The sequence below is a fragment of the Psammomys obesus genome, unplaced genomic scaffold, assembly GCF_907164565.1.
Source record: "Psammomys obesus unplaced genomic scaffold, mPsaObe1.curated_primary_1811, whole genome shotgun sequence".
NCBI lineage: Eukaryota > Metazoa > Chordata > Mammalia > Rodentia > Muridae > Psammomys > Psammomys obesus.
The window spans coordinates 4,005,102-4,030,938 of NW_026590663.1; the positions used below are offsets into that span (position 1 = coordinate 4,005,102).

Below are 25,837 nucleotides of genomic sequence, written 5' to 3' on the forward strand. Positions count from 1 at the left end.
TTTATGTAATATAATGCTCTACAGCTTCATCCTTCTTGTCGCATGACTTCCTTCCCTTTTTTTTATGACAGTGTAAGACTCCATGGGAATACACAGCACATTTTCCCCCATTCACCTGGATGTTCAGCTTGCTTCTGTCTTCGGTTATTGTGAATAATGAATGTCATAGTGGGCATAGGAGTCCAGACCTCAGTTCCTCCAGAAATTCCTAGAAGTAGACTAGATAATTATTTATTTCTATTTTATTTTTTTGAGGAACCACTATACTGTTTTTATATTGATTGTTCCAAAATTAAAAGTAGCTATGTGAGGTGGCATTTTCAAATTGGCTGTACTGTAGTAAATTACAATGTGTGTGTATATATATATATTATGCATCTATATATATATATAGATATATATATAGATGCATAATATATATAACTATATATATATATAGATGCATAATATATATATAACATGTATAATATATAATGTTATATATTATATACTATATATTATATATTTATTATATATTAATTATATGTAATTTTCAAGTTATGTACTGTGGTCATTTCATGCGATATTCCTCATATTCTCAGGCATTTGAATAGCTGGTCCAGACTTTGTGGCCTCTTTGGATGGGATGAGGAGGTGCAGCCTTGCTGGAGGAGGCATGTCACTGGGGACTGGCTTCGAAAATTTAAAATTTAAAAGAAATTGAAAATTTTTAAAAGACTAGGGCCATTTCAAATTTGTTCCTCTTTCCTGATTTCCTGTTTGAGATGTGAACTCTCAGATGCTCCTACCCCCTACTTCCCTGCCATGATGGTAATGGATTCTTAAGCCTGTGGAATTATAAGCTCAAACCAAACCTTTCCTTTTAGAAGTTACCTTGGCCATAGTGTTTTATCCCAACAGTTGAAAATACACAGTGCCCTAAAGATACACGTTTTTATGTCAGGTTAAGTTTTCCTTCACCTTAGTCTAACTGAAGGAACACAAGGTCAATCTTACTGTTTTACAAGCAACTGATTGTATTTGGTTAGTGATGATCATTATTGAGTATGACCCTAGGATTCTTCTCATCTATTAATTTTGGGAACTTTATTGTATTGTGTGTACATCAATGTCTCATATTCATTATCGTTGGCCATTTGAGTTGTTTCTAAAGTTTTGGCTATTTAAATTCAGATAAACATTCTCACGTATACATACTTTCCCACGACCCTGATCATTTTTATAAGACAGGTATCTAGATGAAGCATTATAAAGAACAAAAAGATTTTAAACTATGGTCTCATTTGCTTGCAGCAGGAGCTGATCTCTTGGTAGTCATCCTTCACCCAGGGCTTTTCCCTTTCCGGTAAGCTTGTTTTCCTCCGGAAATCATGTACATAGGTACGTAAAGCTCCTTCCTATAAGCTGAGTCATTTCCTAAAGCTAGTGTAATTCCTCCTACGTTTCCGTCACAAATGAACTTGACTCAGAAATTAATAGTGAGGAGGAAATTTTCAGCCTTTGCTATGTGAAACAGGAGTTGAACAAAGCTGCTGTAGCAAGGACTATCAATAGAGAATTTACACAGAAATCAAATATTAATCAATGCAGTCCCCAAACTGGAAATGAATTAGGCCCCAAAAATGTATGTATTATGTAAAGAAAAAAAAAAGACAAATCCACTTCCAGTCCCATCTTAAGGGCTGGTTAAATATTCATTCATCCAGCCAATTCTTTCTAAATTCTCACCATATATCAGCTGTCATACTAAAGATTCATTGTCTCATCTAGCTTTTTATTTCTTTTGCCAAATTATGGAAGTTAGAGATCTTTGAGGCAACACAAAAATGATATTTGTTTTCTGGACTAAGGGGTGTGGTATGGTGTGTGTGTGTGTGTGTGTGTGTGTGTGTGTGTGTTGTGTATGAAATGAGCCAGGATACCTTGTGCTGTTAAGAAAGAAAGATTCTACTTGATTACATCTAGTTCTTCCCATCATTCATAAGTTATCTCTTATAGAAAAGCAAACGTCATAAAAAATTGTTGGTCACGCGGTGTCAGTTATAAACAAGGGTGGGATGTGACTGTGTCATGGAGCCAGGTTCTGACAGGTTTACCTCTCTCTGGAAATCTTCAGGACTAGTGAACTCTGGTGCTCAAATTACTGGTTAAAACCATGAATCTGGTTTGCTACTAAGTACTAAGGGACTCAGAAAACAAATGTGTATGACCTCCAATAAACAAATCAAAGTCATAAAAAATACTTTATTTTGCTATGTTTTTAAATTATAAATACAAATAGCATAATGCAGATAAATAAAAGTGAGCATAATTTAATATAATATAAGACATATTTTCTTAAAAAAACAAACAAACTTAACTCTTGCCTTTCCTCTGGTAGGGTAAACGCATGTGATCCTCCCTGGCGTGCCAGGAGACCAGCTCACCAATTGGGAATCACAACACTTTCAAGGTAAAAGAGAGAAGTCTCTGTGAACTAGGCTCAGCTTTTCACACAGCAGATGCCTGCACTACTTTTGAAAATCCAGGGTCTGAGTATGGGCTTCACTTGCATAAAAGAAAGAAGACATAATTTTTCAGGATTGTGCTTGTTTTACTCTGTTTTCACTTTACCGTATTTTAGCCTGAGACTTCTGCCATCTTGCCTCACATGCCTGAAACTCTTTCTAGAAATCCTGGCTGTGTGGTGGGGACCACCATGGCCCCATGGGCATTTTACTTTTTGATTTGTGTGTCTGTTTTGAAGTGATCTGTACGGTGTAGTTCAGGCTGACCTTAGACTCTCCTGATTCAATCATCCATGTGCTAGCTAGGATTGAAGGACTGTGCCACAAGGCCCAGCCGCTACTGGCGTTTTAAAAAGGATACTGGAAGTGGGAACAATGCGTCCCAAAGGACAGACTCTCTCCCTAATGTGACACAATGATATTGACTTGACAGGTGCTGAGGGCAATATGATATTTAGGGACACAGAGCCCTTCTGTGCATAGTAGAAGCTACTGTCCACCCTTGTTACTGACTGATAAGAGCTTGTGTTGTTATGCCCAAGACAGCGATGGCAGATAGGGCAACAAACTTGGATGTTGTCAAGTAGTGAACCTATAAAATAGTTCATGAAAAGCATGATATTTTTGTACTTGTTTAGGGAAAAAGGAGAGCAGTGATTTCTTCACACAGGGAACTAGCACAATCCAAGGAATGCTCTGGGGGTATCACGAACGTACCATCACGTTGACAGTAAGGCATCAGTGCAGATGCAGGATGGGCAGCAACTTAGAGGCTGATGTAAAGAGGCACCATGTCCTGGTGCTCTCTCTTGCAGCATGCCTTGCAACACCACCCCAAACTCCAGACTACACCCCCAACCTCAGTCAGGCACCAACTGGCATGTTGAGCCTTGTTTTGTTCTGTTTTCTTTTGTTTTGTTTTTTGGACAGTGATGTTTAGACTCCAAAACAAAAAGTGCAGAATGAAGACAAGCCTAGGAAACTTCAGAACACCCCATCCAACACAAAAACCCCTGCAACAGAGCCAAAGAAGGTGATTTATGTGCCTTTAGATGCTGGTGTTTATTTTTGGAAGTTATTGTCACAGAGAGCTGACTGTCAGGAACAGGATTAACGTGTTTTCTGTTTCTGAAAGGTCTTGGAAGAGTACACTCTCCTTGCTGTATTCAGGCTCTTTTATCAGCTATGAGAGTTTAAAATTGATAAGGCTCACCTTTCACTTATCTGTGATGCTGCACAATGCAATTAGAATAAGGGTTTAAAAACAGGTGTGCTTATACTACCATCACCATCCTTATTCTATTTATTTAACTATTTATTTATTTATTTATTTTATTGTTTTCTTTTCTTTCTTTTTTTTTTTTTTTTTAGAGATAGGTTTCTCCGTGTATCCTTAGCTGTCCTGGAACTCATTCTGTAGACCAGGCTGGCCTTGAGGCCTTGAACTTACAGAGATCCTCCTGCCTCTGCCTCCCAAATGCTGGGACTAAAGGAAGGCACGCACCATCCTTATTCGTTCCAAATATATGCTATAGTTTTCCTAGTCACCAGACTTCCCTTTTCCATACATCTAAACTTGGGATTTAACTCAGCCCATCTATAAAACAAATCGATAAATGCTTAAATCCTAAACATTTGAAATCTGGGATTCAGCTGTCTTTTAAACAGTATCTAAAATGTAAAGGAGCTTCAGAGTGTCCATGAGTTATTATATTCAAAGTTGGCGTGTCCTGTCAGAGAAAGAATCCATAATATGCCACTAAATGTGTAAACAAGTGCTGTAAACAAAATCAATTTGCATAAAATTTTCTTAATATATTGGGCTGGGAAATTGATCAGTAGACTAAGCCCAGCACCTGGATAAAACACCAGGCATGGTGTTGAACATCTGTAACCCCAGTTCTGAGAAGGAAAGAGACATCTGGATCTTGTCCAGCCAGTCAGTCTGAAACTGTGAGCTCTAGATTCAGTGAGAGGGCCTCTCTCAAAAATAATGTGAGAACCACAGAGGAAGACACACAACATTGACTGCTGGCCTACACACACTCACACACACGGGGGCGGGGGGATGGAGGGAGGAAAAGAGGGAGGGAAGGAGAGACAGGAGAGAGTTTCCTTGTAAGTCAGCTATTAGTATACTAGTCAAGAGCAGATGCTCTCATAGTGGGCTTCCCAGAACAATGTTCAGTGCTCTATGGCACATTGGTTTTGGGGTTTTTGTTGTTTTTAACAATTTATTCATTATATATCCCAATTGAATCCCCCTCCCTCAACTCCTTCCAGTCTGATCCTCCCTCCATCTTCCTTCCTATCCCCCTCCCCTAGTTCACTGAAAGCAAAAGTTCTCCTCCTCTGCCATCTGCCCATAGCGTATCAAATCTCATCAGGACTGCCTGGATCCAATACTACTAAGCTGTTCTTTCCTTCCTTCCTTCCTTCCTTCCTTCCTTCCTTCCTTCCTTCCTTCCTTCCTTTCTTCCTTCCCTCCTTTTTTTCTTCCAGCCTTCCTTCCTTCCATTTCCAGTTATTTTTAGCATTAGAGGTAAGTTTTTTGAATGTATAATTTATCATTCTTGCTGATTTATTCTGAATTTGTTCCCTGACAAATTTTAATATTCTAGTCTTAATTAAACATGTTGCCAGTTTGTCCACTATTTCATTATTTTCAGATTATATTTTTCTGTCTTGCCTGTATGAGCTACATACAATTTGAAGTCTTTGCTAAGTTTTGCTAGGTTTTGCCATTTCCATTCATTCCTCCCCTGACCAGATATCTTTGCCATTGACCTGTCAGTTAGTGGTTTTCCATTTTGATGACCGCATAGCTATACCATTGCGCATGCACCATGAATTGTGTGAACTGGAGAAGACAGAAGTTTTTCTTTTGCTCTCCTAGTTGTTCGTCTTATAGTAGAGCTGTGCGGATTTTGTGGCTCCTTCCTCAGTGTTGGTCATTTCGTTCACTCGTCGACAGGCTGCCACTTTACACTGGTTTTGTTGTCATTGGCGACGGATGAACCATCAGTGGCCACACGTGACCATTCCGTTGGTCCCCATAGTTCAATAGGGGTCCCTTTGGGGGAAGGGTAGTTTAGGGATGGGGATTACAGGCAACTGAGCTGTTTCCTCAGTCACTTCTTAAACAGTCTGGGAATCCAATTATGTTAATGTTGACTATCACTGGCTTTTGTCTTTCTCTTTTTTAAAAAAGATTCATTTAGTATTTACATGGCATTCTACCTGCATACCAGATCTCACTATAGGTGGTTGTGAGCCATCATGTGGTTGCTGGGAATTGAACTCATGACCTTTGGAAGAACAGCCAATGCTCTTAACCTCTGAGCCATCTCTCCAGCCCCCAGTTCTTTCTTTAATAATTTCCAATTTATCTGTCAGCCTAGTCATTTCAAGTTTTCAATCCATATCAGCCACTCTCTACCTGCCTTTCTCATTTGTCTTAATACCTTCCAGGGCCTTCTAATGATACCTCCTCATGCCCATTCTGATACCTTGACTAACACCTATATAGCACTTAAATTCATCTAAATTGTCCGTTCTGCTGGAGACAGCCTGTAAGGTAGAGATGTTCTGTCATGGTTTTTCCATAATTTTACAAGTTTATTTTTTTTTATTATGGATATGAAACAGCTAAGAATACTGATAACATGCCTCTTTTAGTTATTGTTGTTTTTTGTTTTTTCAAATAGGGTTTCTCTGTGTAACAGCCCTGGCTGTGCTGGAGCTCTCTTTGTAAACCAGGCTGGCCTTGAACTCCAGTAGATCTTACTGCTTCCACCTCATAAGAATTGGGGCTACAAGCATGGGCCACCAGGCCCTGCTGACAGCATCCCTCTTGATAATAGTTAAAAACAGTATTGAAACTGTTATGGATCCATTTGACAGACCAACTCTAGCATCTAACACACTGTGTTGCAGGCACTAGTTGCCCACATTTCAGTCAGAGTTAGATTTAAACTGTGTATTTGAACAGGCGAGAGGCCCTGCCTCCCATACTAATCTCATAACCATGCAAGCCTCATCTCTGTACAGTTACAACAGCAAGAAAGGCAGCAGTGCCTAAGAGTTAATTGTGTCACTGAATTGTGTTGTCTGAGGAATTCAGTGCATACTTGTTAGAAACAAGTCCAGAACTTTTCCTTTCACCACTGAGAGAAGACATCCGCCACTTAGGAGAGCCAACAAATTAGGGCCGCTATAAAAGAGAAAGCATAGCTGAAGGTAAGGTTTAGTGCTTGTGTTGCGTGCGTGAGGCCCTGGGAGCCCAGCACTTTGAGAAAGAAAGCAGTTTTTTCTGTCTCTCTCAAGAAAGCAATAAATGGCCCAGTGAGAACAAACACACAAATATGTGAAGAATTTGCAAATATGGGATACATGTAAATTTAAATGGCAAGAAAATGTCATATCAGAAGAGTTATTCACAGAAAGAGGGCGAGAGAGAGGAAGTGGAGAATTCCAACAACGGCTGCTGTGGGAGGAAGCCTCCTGTGCCAGGCTTGAGGCTGTGGGCACCAGGCTGCAGCCTTGTGAAGAGAGACGCTGATGAGAAACCACAGGGAAAAGGAAAAGGAAGCCAGATACAGAGTCAGCAGTCGGCTTGTTTCAGTTGGAAGAAAGACTGCATTCCTGACAGAAATGGTCAGTTGTAAGATCAAGGAAAAGCTAAATGACTCCTCATTCATTTACTGGCTCCTCCATTCATCATTCAAGGTACACAGGGAGACCCCAGATCTACGCGGACATACTTCTCCAGACACTGAGGTCGCACCCTAGTTCTCTGACCTTGTATGGTTACATTCAATGGACAAGAGAACATGGACCAGTTTATAATAAATAAATGAGTACCATTGAATTTGTTTGGTGAAGGTCTGTACACATTGGCCTGCAAGGAGACAGTTCTGCCAGCATTAGGGAGTCTGCTAATGCTGATGCTAATGCTAATCTCATTCAGTCTCCTAGCATCCTCACTGTTTGTGCTTCTATTCTAAAACAGTTGGAAGGCTGCTTATACAGAACAATGTTTTTATTTTTATTTGAAGTTTTACGACAAGGTCTCATTGCAGCTCAGGCTGGCCTGAAACTTCTGAGCCTTCTATCTCAGCCTTCTAAATGCTGGGAGCACAATGGGTATACCACCAGGCAAGACTTGTTACAGAAGAACAAAGAACAAAATCCTCGCAATGCTATAGAGTTTCCGTGCAGTCTGTCCAAAGGCTGGAGACCTTGACTATCAGCACATTTAGAGCTGTCTTTCCAGATTATCTGACCTTGAAAACTCAGAAGACACACGGCACATGTCAACTGTGTCTGGACATTGCTTACAGACCTTGTTTCTGTTTCTCCCCTTGAAAAGGCATAGTCCTGTGTCAAATGTCAGAAGGAATGCATTCTGCTTGGAAGTTCTGCCAACTAATGATAATTTCATATTGCTTAGTCACCCCACTGTAAGACTATTTTCAGCTTCTACACTTATTAAACTTCCTGCATGTAACCAAAGGAGCTGACTTAATATTGAAGAGAGATATTTACTCTTCTAATCAGATATTTACGAAAATAGCACTTGTTTCTGGGGAAACAGGCTTGTCAGAAGCAGCAGCTTGTGATGAGTGGACAGAATGATGTGAGGAATTAATGGGTGTCTGCTGAAGCACTCGTCCCGGGAATAACCGACATTAGGACGATCCTCATGTCAAATGTGCAAATGCTGTTCTGAGAGTAGCAGTCAATGACATCTAGGACCATAGAGAATATGATCCCGTCATAGTCATACAGTGGCCTACAGGTTCACTGTAGATTGTCCCCCTTCTCCTCCAGTTGAATTCTACGGTTCTAACATGCTATGTCAGATGATGGGCCCAAGTTAGCCGCTGTCAGAAGACAACTGATAAAAGACGAGGCCTTCTGTAGACAGAGCTGGAAAGCCACAGTTAAAAGACACAGACACTCAAGGGACAGGTAGTTTCAACAGAGCAACTGAAGTTAGAAGGATGGAGTTTCAATGCACATGGATTAAGAGCTTAGGTATTTGTGTGTATTTACCGAAGAAAGCTAAGTGTATTCTGTGTTTCATTTTGTATTTGTTACATTTATTGCACCTGTTGTTCTGAATCCCTTGTTGAGAATAAGAAACAACTCTTTCAAAATTATTTGCAGATATGGATATTAATGATGACCCTAATGATGAGCATCTTGCAAGTTATGACATTCAGCTCTGTATTCAGGAGTCCATTGAAGCGAGCCAGGCTGTATCTTATCCTGAAAGGTAGTGTTCAAAACCAACCACCTTCAACCAAGTTCTCTGTGGCAGTCCTTTTGCTGTGAGATTCACTCCTCCTCTATAAAAATGCTTCCCCCAACCCCAAACACACACTCTTTTCTGGCATGATGTCTAACAATTTTAAATGTCAACTTTGCAGGTATTTTAATAATCTGGTCTACGTTATGCATCTCGTGTAGAAAATGGAAATTTCCTAAGTGGGAAACCTGTAGCTTAATTTGTTTGGAGATTGCCTATATTCTTAGTTAATGTGGAGTTAAGATGGAACAAATTTGTGAGAACAGTGTAAAACAGACAGATAGACAAAAGTTCCGTATATAACACATCCTGCAACCTTGTCAGCTAACCTTTGTAGACACATTAACAAGATACATAAAATTGCTGTTCCAAACATAGTAACAATAGAATCTAAAACTGCAAAAAATAAATGCCTGTTGTACATGACACAGAATGAAAAAAACAGGCCTTGTTTTTCGTTTACATTCTATTATCAGGTTTAGAAATGTATATTCTGGCACTTGGTGGCTTTTTTGAGAATGCTCATTGCTGTGAAGTTATTACTCTTGAGCTGTGTGTGCAGTGCGTTTGTGTGTATGTGTGTGTGTTCGCATGCATGCTTGAGCATTTAAGGAAATGACCCCTCCTCCCCTGGGGAGGCCAGGGGCCAGTACTGAGTGACTTCCTCTTGCCTTTGTGTTTATAATAGGACCTCTCACTGAACCTGGGGTTTAGCTAGACGGCCTGGGTAGGCAAGGCCGCGGCCTCCGCGTGTCTCCACCTCCCAGTACTGCAATGACAGTCGTGTGCAGGGGATCTGAACTCGGGCACTCATGCCTGTGCAACCCCCACTTTTCCAGCTAGCCGTCTCCAACTCTTCTCCTCCTGAGCTTTTGAAACCTGTAATGCTCTGGTTTCTCTTCAGATCATAAAAATCTTTTAACTTAAAAAAAAAATACATGCTACATGAGATTTATGGTCTTTGAACTTTTCATAACACTGAAACCGCTGACAGATTTTTCCAACAGGGCATTCAGAACCCTGTAATGTTATCTGATGCTTCCACTTATACCTTTGTTCTGAGTTCCTGTTTCCATCTAAGAAGAACATATGCCAAAACATTGCCCCATGAGCTTAACGCCTGACCTGCTGGGCCACTGGGTGAGAGTATTCAGTAAATGTTCTGCCCATTGATCAGTTGGTTAGACTTCTAACATGCATGTGAGCCACAAACTCCCAAGCATCTCTCAACAACCACTAGGAGCTAGGTGACATGTATTGAGCACATAGTTTTGAAAGTTGGAGAATTTTACTATTTAATCTCACCCAGATGAAGAAAACAACACCCAGCAAGGCTAACACGCTTTCTGAGGGCCACAAAGTCAGGGTATGCCCTGCATCCAGACCCTTGACTATGACTCCAGTCATTTATCTCCTTTCTGTTGCTTAGAGAGACCCCCAAACCTTCTTAATCCTGTACTTTGCTGTCTTTACTGGGGTGCTCTGTGCAGGCTCTTGAGAAATTTTCAAGTGAGGAAAATCAGCTCTATGATTGTCTTGAACAGTTTGATTATTACAGATATTTGCAAAAGCTCAAGTTTATCATCTGGATCCTTAAAACGCATCACTAGTACAAATACGGCTTGACTGCTTTTCTTTTTCCCTGCCAGATTTGTACCACTAAGTGATCAAAACAGAAAGCTTGTGGAGGCCATAAGGCAAGGTGAGTGGGCAGATGCTCCACAGGGTGTGGATCTGAGCATCCTCCTTGTCAGGACCAGTGTCTAATGAGCCCGCTCACTTCACACAGGCCACATTCTTGAGCTCCAGGAGTATGTGCAGCATAAATATGCTCTGGATGAAGCTGATGAGAAAGGATGGTTCCCATTGCATGAAGCTGTTGTTCAACCCATTACACAGATACTTGAGACTGTTCTGGACGGTAAGAAAGCTTAAGAAAACTAGAGCAAAAATGTAGATGTTACGGTAGTTCAATGAACATAACAAGCAAAACTTAAAAGCAGAATAAAAGACTAGCACAATTTGAGGCATCTGAAAGTTAGCGTCTGCATTGGTTCACCTAAGGATGCTGTACAGGGGGCTGGAGAGATGGCTCAGAGGTTAAGAGCACTGACTGTTCTTCCCAAGGTCCTGAGTTCAGTTCCATTCCCAGCAACCACATTATGGCTCACAACCATCTCTAATGAGATCTGGTGCTCTCTTCTGGCACGTAGCCATACATGCAGTACAGAATACAGCGTAAATAACATAAAAATCTTTTTAAAGAATGTTGTTCAGGATGGCTGAAAGGTTCTGTTACAACATGTAATTGATAAGTGTTTCATAAGCCACAACTTAGCTGATTCAAATACAAAGTTACTTTTCCTTTAAAAGTTAATTTGGGGGCTGGAGAGATGGCTCAGCAGTTAAGGGCACTGGCTGCTCTTGCAGATGACGTGAGCTTGGTTGCCAGCATCCATAGCAGGTAGCTCAGAAACACCTGTAACTACAGCTCTGCGGATCTGACACCTCGTGGCTTGGGTGTGCACCTGCACACATGTGGCGAGCACTCACGCAGACACACATTCACACAAACAGAGAAACAAAAAATAAAAGATTTCTAAGGGTGTTATTTAAAAATGTTCAGTCTTCAACTATTCTTGGTCTAGTCTCCAAACGGATATATACTATTATATACATTATATATTACAATAAATAATATCTTCATGTTACATTAATCTTTTTATAATGTAAATGTCACTGTCAGCACAGCATTGGTTTTAAGTATTTTTTCATATCTCTACATTGTATAGAACATATAAGCTTTTAAGCTTCAGTGTTGCTTCCTAGTTTTTACTTTGACAGCTGAGAAATACTTGATATTCAGCGAGCCAACTGAAAATTAAATAGCCAGAGTGACAGATATATATAGCATTGATGGTATTTCTTGTGCAACATAACAAGGCATCCATTCAAATATATTTCTCATTTACATTATTCATTTGACAAAAACAATCTCATGTACAATTTACATGTTTAAAAGGATTGGAAAACAATTTACAATGTGTTCAGAAAAGAGAACTAGTAACTCATTTTAAGGAAAACGAGTTAAAGCATGGGTGTTGTTTGTCCGCTGGCTTGCAGGTCTGTGTGTGCTAATTCTCACAGCCTTTTGCAATCTTTTTACTGTATCTTCTCTTAGTATTCGATTTATCATTGTTTTTTTGGTATGCATAAAAATTAGGTGATTCTGAGTTACATAAAATCACATAAGCAGATATAATTTTTAACTTCTCAACAAAATGCTTTCATGTCGCAGCATCCTATAAGACACACTGGGAATTCAAAACCCGTAATGGGGAAACACCCTTGACTCTGGCAGTCAAAGCTGGTTTGGTGGAAAATGTCAAGACATTGCTAGAAAAAGGGGTCTGGCCCAACACCAAAAATGACAAAGGAGAGACGCCTCTTCTGATTGGTAAATGATGTTTTTTTCTAAAATTTTTATAATTTTAAGCAAATACAAATATTTAATAAGTGTTTATTAGTAACTACTGTGCACTGGCTAAATTTTGCTACCTGAATTCTTTCCCTTCCACAACTTTTCCACGTTCCCAGTCCCATTTCACCTGTCCATAAGTTTCATTGTCCTCCCCTACAAAGAGCATCATGAGAGGTGGGCACAGGAGGGACCCAAGTTAGTTCAGTGATACCAGAGGTGTCAAGTCTAAAGAAATACCCTTGAGGTAGAGTGAAGGCAGGGTTGTGTGTGCAAGACACTGCCAGCAAAAAGAGTAGAAAGCAGATGACCAAAAGAAAAAAAATACAGTTCTGAATTGGAATAGTCAAACAAGACAGAAGGAAAGAAAGAGGAGATTCTGTGGGAGGTACTGAGCCTGGTCCCCATGAGGGTTTACAGCAGTGACTCTGAGCAGAAAGGGTGGCAATGGAAACCTTCTGTGCCTTACAATCTCCGTCCTCCGCTAGTGTTGAATAAGAAAGTGGTGGTGCACAGCTTTAATTCTAGCACTCAGGGAGGCAGAAGAAAATGGATCTCTGAGTTCAAGGTCAGCCTGATCTACAGAGAGAGGTCCAGGACAGCCAGGGCAACACAGAGAAACCCTGTCTCAAGACAAAAACAAACAACAACAAAAAGAATCTGATGACTGATAAAAAAAAAAAAAAAAAAAAGAGATGAGCCTGACTGTATATGACCCAAGATAATCATTGCCTTTTCTGAGGGACAAAGGGATGGCATAATAGTTTGGGGTTTGGTGCCTTAGATCTGTGGACTCAAACCTTGGCTGTGAGACCATGAAAATGGGCTTTACAATGACAGTTGTCCAAGGAAAGAGAAGTCATATTAAGCCAGATGCTTTGCTGGGCATTCCGGATATAAAGACATTGATTAATCTTTTGCTTGAAAATTGTAGGAGAGCTAGGTAAACATAAGCGGAAAATTAATGTAACTGCCACAATGAAGGCAGACACTTAAAGTAAATTAAGGGAATAAAAATAAAATCATTGCATCTGCAAAAACTGTATAGGGATGTAATTCCCTGAACTGTCTTGAGCAATATAGAGACAGCATCAATAGGGCTTTTAAGTTATAATAAAAGGGTCATCCATGTGAGTTTAACAGGTTTGCTCTTGGGCTACCTTGAAATTTGCTCCTCATGGATCATTATTTGCAAAAGAGAGAAAAGAGAAGGAATGGCCCTTGTTCTGTGTAACTCACTTCAATATTTTTTTTGTCTCAATTCTTCATCTCTGTGTCTATTTATGAAGCATGCTCAGATGGCTAAAATAAAATAACCTTAAATCTACTCAGGGCTCTTCCTCTCACTCAGTCATCTGGCTGTGACTTGCAGTGTTTGATGCCTCACAGCCATGTTAGTCTTCTTGATGAGTGGTAGGTATCAGATTTGTGGTGATCTGACACTTATGGGTTTCCTCTCTTGGATGGACTCTCTGCTCATCCAAAGGATGCGTCCCCTTTCTTCTGCTGGGTAGGCATGCTTACCCTCGCCAGCACAACTGGATGTGTAAGAAGCGCTGAGAAGTCTTCCTCACGGGGCTCAGATCCGCTGGCCTCCATTCTCACGGCACTCCGCATTCTGACATCAGTTCGCATCACTTCTGACAGCGTCTTGCTCACAAATCAAAGCACACCCTTCTCAGCTCTTTCACTTTTTCACTTCCTTACCCAGAAGTCTCAGCGCTCCCTTCTCTGTGTGCTTATGAGTCAGAAAATCCCTAGGAGTTGCTCTGTAAGTTATTAGCAAAACTCATATATTCAGGAAAAGGAAGAAAATGACAAAGTAGAAATAAAAAGGGAAAGCCGGAAAACCACAGACTTCCAAAGAAATCTTAAATAACACTAGGCAATTCTAATTGAAATATGAATTTTGGATTCTATAGAATTTATATGTAAAGCATGTAAATAAAGCAACTGAAATTGGATTTTCCAAAAAATTCTATAGAATTTATATGTAGACCATATATGAAAGACTATGCACAAAACTGTATATGTAAGTTCATATTGTATTATCAACTATATTCAATGTACAATGTGCCTTATGGATGTAAATATTTCAGTTGGTTGTTAGTTTAGACTGTCTTTACAGGTTATCTGAAAAGAAAAAGTCCCTACCATTGGTATGATTTCTATGGAAAATACATTCTTCCAAAGTATTAAATAAGAACTGAAAATATAAATTTTAAGAAATTACTTTAAGTTGAAGATTCCCTGCTTACACTGTTGTTTTCACGAAGAAAGCTTAATCTTGCTACTAGTACGTTCCAGAGGGGAGCAGAAGGGCAGCACCATAAAGGGAAGAGCCTTATTATGTAAAACATTTTCCCCCAAAATCTAAAAACATGAAACAGTAGCTGTGAGAGACAGTCAGGCTCACTCCTCTCTGCCGTGACAGTGGCTAGGACGAGCAGGGCACCACAGGTAGAGCCACGGTGGAAGGTGGACAGGTCAGGAAGAGCCACTTAGTTAGCAGCATGCAGTATAGGAGGAGGAGAGGGACTTTATCCCTCTCTTCTAGGTCCAGCTCCCTACCTGTTCACTGTCTGACAAATACTGTCCTTGGTGGGAAAAATAATACTTGTTTCTGTCGGGGAGAAACCTAATAAATATTCATTTGTGGAGGACCGGAGTCCTAGAAATGATATTGATGCTAAGAATAATTTATTGTATATATATTGTATACCGGGTACTATACTAAATGGTTAACATACATTATTTAATTGGCATAACCCTATAGTGTGCTGTTCCCATTTTTTTTTTTAAAGAGGTTGATGTTTGGAATGGGTACACATAAAATTCTGTCTTTTTTCCCCTCTTTTTTGTTTTTCAAGACAGGGTTTCTTCGTGTAGCCCTGGCTGTCCTGGAACTCACTCTGTAGACCAGGCTGGCTTGAACTCATGGAGGTTTGCCTGCCTCTGCCTTCCAAGGGCTGTAATTAAAGACACATGTCACCACGGGTGACAAAATTCTATCTTGATGATAAACATTTCTTATGAAGTTCTTACCCATTCTGAGTCCTGAAGACTCCACAGACAAAAATTAAGCACGTGAAAGAGAAAGCACATGAGAAATACCATATCCTTTTATAGAAGAAATGGAATAGCTTCTACCTATTTTGATATTAGTTTAATTCCATATAAAATACTCAAGTTGATAAGGCAACTTCATGTTAATATTCCTGTTCAAGCTATAAAAAAGGGCTCCTATGACATGGTATCTGAACTGATTAAATACAACACCAGCCTTGACCAGCCCTGTGTCAAGCAATGGTCAGCAATGCACGAAGCGGCTAAGCAAGGCCGCAAAGATATTATAGCCCTGCTGCTGAACCACAGAGGCGACGTCCACCTGAGAGACGGATTTGGAGTGACACCGTTAGGAGTTGCTGCTGAGTACGGCCACTGTGATGTGTTAGAACATCTTATTCACAAAGGTATGTGGAATGAGTTATTCTGTCTTGACCTCAGGCTCTCCTCTGTTGCACATGGCCTCCTCCTCCTTTGGGTGAGGCTTTATCCTAGTGCCTCATTAAGCCCTTATCCCACCACTGAGGCTCTGTTTGTTGTGACCAGCAGAGATTGGGAAGAGCAGCCCTGATTGCTTTCTCTAGAGACAGCCTAGTTTCCACATCGATCTTGTGGGAAGGCTTTTACTGTAATCCTTGTTAATTCCTCCTCTTTTTCCACTTGTTGATGTCACAGTCTCTCTTAACCAGGACCTAGAGGTTGGATTTACCACTAAATATCTGTCACTTTCTTTCCCAAATCCAGATGGTTGCAAAGTATAAAAGTCTGTCTTGTCTCCATGTGGCCATCTGTCTGCCTCCCTGGCTAGGTCCTTCCCATCTTCCCTGGACCCGTGTGATCATTTGCTAACTCTTCTCCAGATTTCCATTCTGCATGTCAGAGACTCCATACTATGTACAACTTAGTTCCTCTTGCACAAGCACAATATCAATAGTGTATTCTACTCAAAACTCCACCGCAGCTGCTTTTGATAATGAGAATTGTTTTTCCAGACTTGCGCTTCACTATTCCAATCCTGTGTATTCCACTCCAGGAAAAACAGAATATGGATGTTCTTGGTGCCTCAGTTTAGGTCAGATCCTTGCTCTCATTTGGAATAATATGCAGTCTCTTGATACATTCTCATAAATACTTCCTAAGTCTCTTCAACAAATGGTGACATTCTCCACCCCTGAAACTTCAAAATGCTTAAGCTGTACAACCAGGAATAAAGAAAGTCAATTCCTATCTCCTAGCTCCTACCCCACCTTGTCTTTATGAAACACTTGTCTACTTACATGCTCAGGACCCAGAGTCCTCATCCATAAATGAATCACATGATCCCCCAAAGAAAGGTAACATTTTTTTTGTGCTTCCCAATATAGACTTCATTGGATAACCACATAACCTTGGGAAAAATGCTACATGAGTTTATAGATGGAGAAACATGGACACGTGAAAACCTCATCCTTATCCATGAAGTCAAACAGCAGATCCATTATCAAAGACAGCTCTCCTCCCTTCAGAGCATGAGTCCTCCTCAAGCTGTCATCCCACCGGCATCGTACACTGTGTGTGCTCTAGTTACGTCTTCGTTTATTGTTTAAGCTCCTTTAGTCAGGCTTATTAAGCTCAGACTGGGCCGCACACAGTGTCTACACCTCATAGGTATCCATAAATATTTGTTGAATTGGAAGAGTGATACCTGTTCTCATCAAATTAAAAAGTCCTGTGATCATATTTCTTAAAGCATGTGTCCATCATAAAAACTGACTTGTTTTCATTCATGGTTTTTTACTCTCTCTTCCTGAAAGTTTAATAAAATGAAGCATGTTGCCTAGCTGTTATTGAAGCTATTAAAACAAGCAGACATAGCTGGTCAAAATTCTACACTGTTTGATTTGAATCAGAAAGGAAGCCGAGAGGTTACGTTAGCAGACTCTCTCAGCACTGCCATCTAAGCCATGTGCTTTACCCCGCCAGGTGGTGATGTGTTTGCTTTGGCGGATGATGGGGCATCTGTGCTATTTGAGGCAGCAGGAGGCGGAAACCCTGACTGCATTTCCCTCCTGCTGAAATACGGAGGAAGCGGCAATGTGCCTAACAGGGCAGGGCATCTTCCAATACACCGAGCTGCCTATGAGGGACATTACCTGTGAGTAATATACTGAGGCGATTGCTTTACGTTAAAAAAAAAAGCTAAGTTGTATGTACAGTAAAATCTCTCAATATAGGATACTCCCCAAATCTCAAAGGTAGAGATTCACACATTTTGTATTTCATTGCTTGAAATTGATTTCATAGCTTACTGTCTTCCGTTCTATAGCCTTGATTTTCACAGGATGAATTTATAGAATTTTTTTAAATAAAAAGTATTCATTGTAGAGGAATAAAGTTGTAATTGAGAAATCTTCACCAACTAGCAGGAATGTCATTTTGTATTTAAAAAAAAATGGTTCAACAAACGGCTACAAAGTTTCTAAACATTTTGCCATTGACTGAGGATTAGAATTTGTAATGCTACTTTTAGTCTGGTCATTTCCTAGCATTGCCATGATGTACATAATACTATAATAGTGGATATATTATAATAAATAGAAAAGATTCATTATAACGTAGATTGAGTATAATTTTCAACCACAAAATATGTTATAACCAATATAGTAATAGAAGTCTAAAATCACAACATTAAACTATCCTCCAAGAGAAGATGGTTTTAAGAAATTAAAAGTATCTCACAAGTTCAAAAACTTTGAAATAGCTAGGCTTTATTATTTCTGGTAGCCACATTGGCAAAGTTAAGGGACCAATGATGCATAATTGATGTGAAGTGACATGTTGTTAAAGTTTCACTGGATTTACTCCCAGTGTTCATAAATTCACACATGATAGCTCTGACTTAGGCACAGGGGATCGAGTTATCCTTGCTTGTGGCTCGTATGAATGTCTAGATGGTTAGTGAAGTGTGAAATTGACAAGTATCATCACATGTATTTAGAAACTTGAGCTAGGGACAGCTATGTCATCAGGATGGATGCAAGTATGTTGGAACGCTAAAGATCCTTCTTTTCACTAAGAACCCTCCTGTGGAGAAAACTGAGCCATCTGCACACCTTTAATCCCAACACAGATGCAGAGGCAGGTGGATCTCTGAGTTCAAGGCCAGCCTGCCCTACAGTTTGAGTTCCAGGAGAGCCAAGGCTACACAGAGAAACCCTTTCTCAAAAACCCAAAAATAAAGTAAAATAAAAATTAAAAAAAAAAAAAAGAATTCACCTGTGAGCTGTATAAGAGACAAGACGTACACAGACAATATGGATAAGTGTCTTAACATTAATGGAAAAAATTAATAAGATTCAAAAGACTCTTTCACATAGAGCTTAGGCCCTTAGACAAGTCATCTCCTTGTTAAGCCCTTGTAGTGTACATCTTTAAGTGAGAAGGCTATATTTATGCTGTCCAAGTCATCTGCCCAAGACTGCATGGTTTCTAGTGGCCAGGATTGTCCATTGTTTTTCTATGCCATCAGAGGCACTTATGCTCTTTGGCAAATTACAATCACACCTGTTGGTTTTAAAAATTGTACTCTTAAGAGGCAGAATTGTAAAAGTGGGGAGAGTCCTGAGGATTCAAACTTAGAACCAAACATGTAAGATCCAGGATGTTCCTTGGGAATTTTTAGAATGGGAAACTAAATTAAAACTCAACTAAACTGCATTAAACTAAACAAAGCGAATTCACTTGTCTAATGAGAAAGTTTTATTCAATTATTTAATTTTCTTTATACAATAAGGGTATTTAAAGACTTTTGTTGTTGTTTTTTGTTTGTTTGTTTTTGCTCTAGTGCTCTGAAATATCTTATCCCAGTCACATCCAAACATGCAATCCAGAAAAGTGGCCTAACCCCAATTCACTCAGCCACAGATGGACAAAATGCTCAGTGCCTCGAACTGCTCATTGAAAATGGTTTTGACGTCAATGCCCTGCTCGCGGACCACATTTCCCAGAGCTACGACGATGAGAGGAAGACTGCACTGTATTTTGCCGTCTCTAATAATGATGTCCACTGCACGGAAATCCTTCTGGCTGCAGGTGCAGAGCCCAACTTAGATCCCCTCAACTGTCTGCTGGTGGCAGTGAGGGCCAACAGCCACGAGATTGTCCGGCTGCTTCTCTCCTACGGAGCTAACGTCAATTGTTATTTTATGCATGTGAATGACACTCACTTTCCCAGTGCCATTCAGTATGCCCTAAATGATGAGCTTATGCTGAGGCTCCTGCTGAACAATGGCTACCGGGTGGAGCTGTGCTTTGACTGCTTGCACGGTGACATCTTTGGAAATTCATTTGCGTGGTCAGAGATGGAGGAGGAGGAACTGCCAGGATGGACATCATGCATAATAAAAGATAACCCAGTGAGTTGCATCCTTTCCTTCTTCAATTTGGATCAGTACCCTAATTCACATCTGTCTTTAAGTTTTGATTCTTTTTTAACCCTGGGGTTATTATACTGGGTTATTATACTGGGGCTAGGGAGAAAAACAATCTTCCATGTCATGTTTGCTCTGATCCCAACAGGAACATGAATATGCGTTTAGTACTTTAGTCCTAAGTAATAATCATGGCATTTCTTTTTCATTTTTGTTTATCATCAAGAATATATATATATATATATATATATATATATATATATATATCAAGAATATATCAAGAACATATCAAGAATATGTTTCCTGTAAAAAGACAAAGGGCAACTTTTTATAGCAATACTGATTATGTGTATGATATATTTTAAAACCACTAAATTAACTTCTCAATTTTCTCAGTTCTGTGAGTTTATTACAGTTCCATGGATGAAGCACCTGGTGGGCAGCACCGTCCGTATACTCATAGACTACATGGACTACGTCCCTCTGTGTGCCAAACTGAAGTCTGTGCTAGAAGCACAGAGAGAATGGCCAGAAATCCGCCAAATAATAGGTAAAAGCAGATGTTTTCTTTACTTCAAATTTTTGTTTACGTGTTTATTGTGTGTATGTGTTGTTGTGAATGTGATGATGAGTGTGTTTCCTCAGAGAAACTTACAATTAGCAGTGACCATAGTTCTGAGCATCCTTGTCACACAGAATTTGGTGCAGAAAAGCCAATCCCCGAAATAATAAATTATATGTGATGATTCCAGATCTGAGGAAGGAAACTCGTAAGCGTGAACCTGAAGTATCTGCTCATACCAGGCACCAGTGGCTACCAGAGCTGGGTCTGAGAGTCCATGAGCCAACTTGAGACTCTCAATGGACAAACAGGACTATTCAAGTTTCAAAAACATGGTTCTTTCAAAGAGTAACCAAATTATGTCCAAATGTCTAAATACACGGTACCTTAAAACCTGATCATTTCAAAGGGTTTATAGGAAATTGACTTAATTTGAAACTTGTTAAAAAAAACACTTAAGCCATTTTTCTGCCTTGTTTATATGTCATACAAACAACATACACCATATATGTTTATATACCTGTCATAGGTAACCAAAATAGATGAGCAAAATCTCTCCATGAAAGTGTCTCAAGTAATAAGTGAACTTTTACATAACTTCATTTTATAGCCCAAATAAATGAATTGATGTGTTTGTCACACCTTGGCTATTGCCAGTATCTTATTACGGAGGTTGTAGATGAGAGAAAATCATTTGCCAGAGAAATCAGGCATACGTATGCTCAATCTCTGGATGCAGCTACCACCTTTCAAAAAACAGAGGAGGCAAACTGACATGGAGCTTCACGGTGGCGATACATTCCAGCCCCAGGAAAACAGGCAGTTGGGTTCTTCAGTGATTAAGTGACGTGCTAAAAAATGGATGAAGAACTGAATATCTTAAGATGCTTAAGGATATTGCATAACTTTTTAATCCTCCAGCTGCAGGAATGACATCCTCCAGAGGAATGACATCTGATGTGGACTTCTGGCCCACATACACCCATACACGTCCACTTGAACTGCCACAGACACAACCAAAGAAACGTGAGGGAGCATTCACTTCACATGATGGCGTCTTTGGTATAGCTGGTGATATACACACTGTGTGTGTGTGTGTGTGTGTGTGTGTGTGTGTGTGTGTGTGTACATACACAAACACAACAAAAGAAAGCTGAGGGAGCATTCACTTCAATGATGAGAGTGATGGCATCTTTGTTATGTTTGGTGATAAAATTTCAAATCACATTCTTTTAATAGTAAAACAAAGTTAGCGTTGGTGACATATGCCTGTAATCCCAGCATTCGGAGGCCAAGGCAGGAAAGCCACACTTTGTATCAATCCTATAGTTAGTGTAAGGACAGACCCCTTAGATGATGACGCTTCAAATGGGGTAATTGCTGTACAAATCAGTGTCGTGGTGGTTTGTGGGAGAAGGAAGAACGAAGGTTGGCAAGGCTGAGCAGCCATCTTCTGTGGCTGACAAAGTTTTATTTCATAACCTGAGAGGCAGTCAAAGATGTTCATCTATTTGGTATTCTTAATTCATGAAACTATGCATGTTTGTAGTTAGTCTCATATTTAAAATTTTAAAGGCAAAAAAGCTTAAATGATTCACCTTAAATGGTGTTTTCAAAAATGAAAACACCAGTGAAGCATAAATAAATTAATTTCCCAAAGTTTGGGGCGATAACAAAGCCAGGGGTTGGTTGAGCCTCATTTATCCTACTTGATAACATTGGCTGTTTCTGCAGTAATTACTGTTATTTCTATCATAAGTAGCAGAAATTTTTTTCTTTTTTCTTTCTTTCTTTCTTTTTTTTTTTTTTTTTAGGAAATGAGAATTAATGGTCCATGTGTTTTTATCTCAAACAAACTCCTAGTTGTGATGATTTTAGAAAGATATTCTGTGGGGAGGGCTGGAGAGATAGCTCAGAGGTTAAGAGCACTGGCTGTTCTTCCAAAGGTCCTGAGTTCAATTCCCACCAACCACATGGTGGCTCATAACCACCTATAATGAGATCTGGTGCCCTCTTGCAGGCAGAATACTGTATAAATCCTGTATAAATCTTTAAAGAAAGAAAGAGAAAGAAAGAAACTCTAGGTAAGAATGAAGTCAGGGTGCTTTTCTGCTATTTCAGTGGCTTATTCCTGCAGCCAGCATCAGCTGGTTGCTGGGAGCCGAGAAAATCACTGGATGCCAGCGTTCCTCCAGCCATAGGTGGTTTGTATGTTAAGTAGCAAAATAAAATCACAGTTTTATTAAAACATGGGAGAGTGCCCACTTTGATCCTAACCTTTTCATATTTTCTTTTATCGTTTGTTTGTTTCATGTTTTTCGAGACAGGGTTTCTCTGTGTAGCCTTGGCTGCCCTGGACTCACTTTGTAGACCAGGCTGGCCTTGAACTCACAGTGATCTGCCTGGCTCTCTTCCCTGAGTGCTGGGATTACAGACGTGCGCCGCTATGCCTGGCTTCATAGTTTCATAATGCCATGTCCCTATTATTTTTGCCTCAAGTTTGTAGAAAATTGTCCTAATTTATTTTTGGGATGGGATTTTGCTATGCAGCCCAATCTAGTCTGAAACTCTCTCTCTATCCCAGGCTGACCTCAAACCTTCCTGCCTTGGCCTCCAAATGCTGGGATTACAGGCATATGCCACCAATGCTAACTTTGTTTTACTATTAAAAGAACGTGATTTGAAATTTTATCACCAGCTATACCAAAGACGCCATCACGTGAAGTGAATGCTCCCTCACGTTTCTTTGGTTGTGTCTGTGGCAGTTCAAGTGGACGTGTATGTGTGTATGCGGGCCAGAAGTCCACATCGGATGTCCTTCCTCTGGGGTTTCCTGATGAGGCAGGCTGGCTGGCCAGTGAGCTTCCAGTACCCCCTGTTTCTGCCTCTCTGGTAAACTCAGGTCTTAATGCTGCACAGGCAACACGTTACCTATGGAGCGGCCCCAACCCCAGCATTTGTTGAATGTTTTGGCATCATAGGCTTTTCTAGCAGCTCATATGGTGTATTTAGCCTTTAGATGATCCAGTGAAGTAGGTACTATTGTTATCCACCTTACATAAATGAGAATACTAATTATAAGGTTAAGCCACTGTGCAAGGTCATGCAAAGTAACGGGCAGGATTGTAATGCCAGCTGACAGAGTCCAGAGCCATCATTTACTTGTATATCTGTACTGTGCTGCCTCCTCACTGGCTCTTTTATAATTCTGATACGAAGAATATGTTTACATATCATGAAATATGTAAACATTAGTAGCCAATGTGTCACAGACACTGGGAACAGGCCTCGGACTGAATCATAAATGTTATATAAAATCATTGAGTAATGTTTTACTGATAATTATTTATCAGAAAAACTAGTAGAAAAGAGAGGAAATAAAGAAATATGTCTGTATAATATTTAGTTCTTAAAAAAAAAAAGAAAAGTGTGACCATTTGCTTTTAAAGTCAACTCCATTTGTCTTTTTAACCAACTATAGTTGGACACCCATGAGGAGCCAGACTTGGCTCTCTTCACAAAGATGCAGATGGAATTTCCATCCTCATGGAGCTCAGATCATGAGGAAAGGGCTGGAGTACTTCATTGAAATGTGTATTGAGGTCAAAATTATCACCTGGTAATGTGCATATTTGCAGAAAAACACTCTGTATGCTACTCTGAAACAATCTGTATCTTACATGTGAAGCCAATAGGACTTTTCAACTTTCTGTTTGTTCCCTCATTTCTTTTAGAGAGTCCTTGCTCATTAAAGCATCTGTGCCGGTTAAAAATTCGTAGAGTTATGGGACTTCAGCGACTGTGCCAGCCAGCCTCCATGGAGAAGCTTCCCCTCCCAGCAGCGATTCGGAGATACTTATTATTTAAAGAATATGATCTCTATGGACAACAGCTGGAGTTAATGATATAACTTTTAAATTGTATTTTAAAATGTGATTCTTAAAGTATTTTAAAATGTGATTCCCTAGAGGTCACTGGAATTGTTTCATATTCGTAAGTATATTTAAATCCACTGAGAACTTTGTAGTCAAGTCATGTCTCTGTGGGAAGAACATGCACCCTCTTAAAGACTTTTAGGCTTCTAAGATAAGCAATATCTGGTATCTGAATTTCTATTGATTGTCTTCAGTTGTTACAAGTCTTCAAATCCTCCCTATCAACAGAGTATCAACGTTTGAGAGTCTAGGCTTAAAAGGTAAAAAGCCGCTTGCTCAAATCCCCCATCACCCCATGCCAGCTGCTGTCCTGTTCTGTTGTTAGAACCACCATCTAGAAGAGCTCATGTGCACCTGCAGATTCACCCTACATCCTGGCCTCTCCCTTACCCACCTTCCTGTTGACTCTTACAGCATCTGACTCTGTTTACTGTTCTGCCCTTGGTTTTTCCCACGCTGATAGCTCAGTTTTCCCTCTGAGCCCTCCTCCCCTGCCTCTCCTCTGTCTCTGCTTCCTTATGCTGCTCCTCTTCCTCCAACGACATCCTCTGTCCTTTTCTGATATGCTGTGTTCTCTGGGAAACTCCATTCACTTTGGTGGTTGTGACCATTTTGCTGGGGACTATAACATTTACAGCTCAAGTTCAACCTTTTGTCTCCTAGGCTTCAGACCTGCTAAACATTGACCTAACACATCGAAACACAAAGATATCTGCAGTGCAGCATGTCCTCAAATCCTCCCTTCACCAGGCATTTTTCTCTTATATTCTGCTGTTCAATATTAGCACAGTCAATTCAGTTTCCAAATGAAAAAGACTTGGTGTCAGTCTCCTCCACCCCAACCTGCCCTTTTCTCACCCAGCATTCCATCTCACCAAATGTCATTAACTTTCTCTTTTAAACCCACCATTTCCTACTCAGTTCCAGAAATTTCACTATCCAACTGACTGTATTCTTCCTCTTTCTGAGACAATTCAGGGCTGCTTCTCTGGCTTGTCTGCCTTTGTGTTTTTCTGTCCTCTACAGAGTCTACACACAGCATTTCAGAATGATCTTTCAGAGACTTTGATATGGCTCATTCCCTTGTTGAAAATCACTTCCAGTATTTTGGGATAAAAATCCTGAGTTCTCACATGACCTCCATGCTTTAACTACCCTGTCCTCTGTAGCCTGCCCGCATCCCCCACACCCCCTCAGCAGTGTCATTGTTACATACTTTCCACGGTGATCCTCAGGTCTTATGCATAAGTTTTATAATACCAGAGGTTTTCATTTTATTAGCAAAAATAAGGCCATCGTTTTAAAGGATACTGTCTATTACAACCATTTCATTTTTAAAAGAGGTTATTCCTTAGGATGCTAGGAAACAAGATGGTGGTAAGCTCACTCATTAAAATGGATTGATGTTAGCCTTGAAAAGACTGACCATACTGTTCTCATCTCCTCATGGACGAGCGAACTGTCACTGTGGTCAACAAGTATCTGCATCTTTTTGATGGAAACCACTGTGAACCCAGGACCTCTGCTTCCTTTACCCTCTTCATGCATCTTTCTTTCCTCTCCCACA

At 40.1% G+C, this 25,837-nt stretch overlaps 1 protein-coding gene across 1 annotated transcript; it reads left to right on the forward strand.

Moving 5' to 3' along the window:
* The first annotated feature begins 8,680 nt into the window (after window positions 1-8,680).
* On the forward strand, window positions 8,681-24,245 carry Asb15 (ankyrin repeat and SOCS box containing 15). Its single transcript, XM_055608141.1, has 9 exons — window positions 8,681-8,787; window positions 10,470-10,522; window positions 10,610-10,741; window positions 12,119-12,277; window positions 15,526-15,771; window positions 17,327-17,498; window positions 19,188-19,758; window positions 20,170-20,323; window positions 24,070-24,245. Exons 1-9 carry the CDS (start codon window positions 8,681-8,683, stop codon window positions 24,243-24,245), a joined length of 1,770 nt encoding a protein of 589 aa, XP_055464116.1.
* Window positions 24,246-25,837: the final 1,592 nt, after the last annotated feature.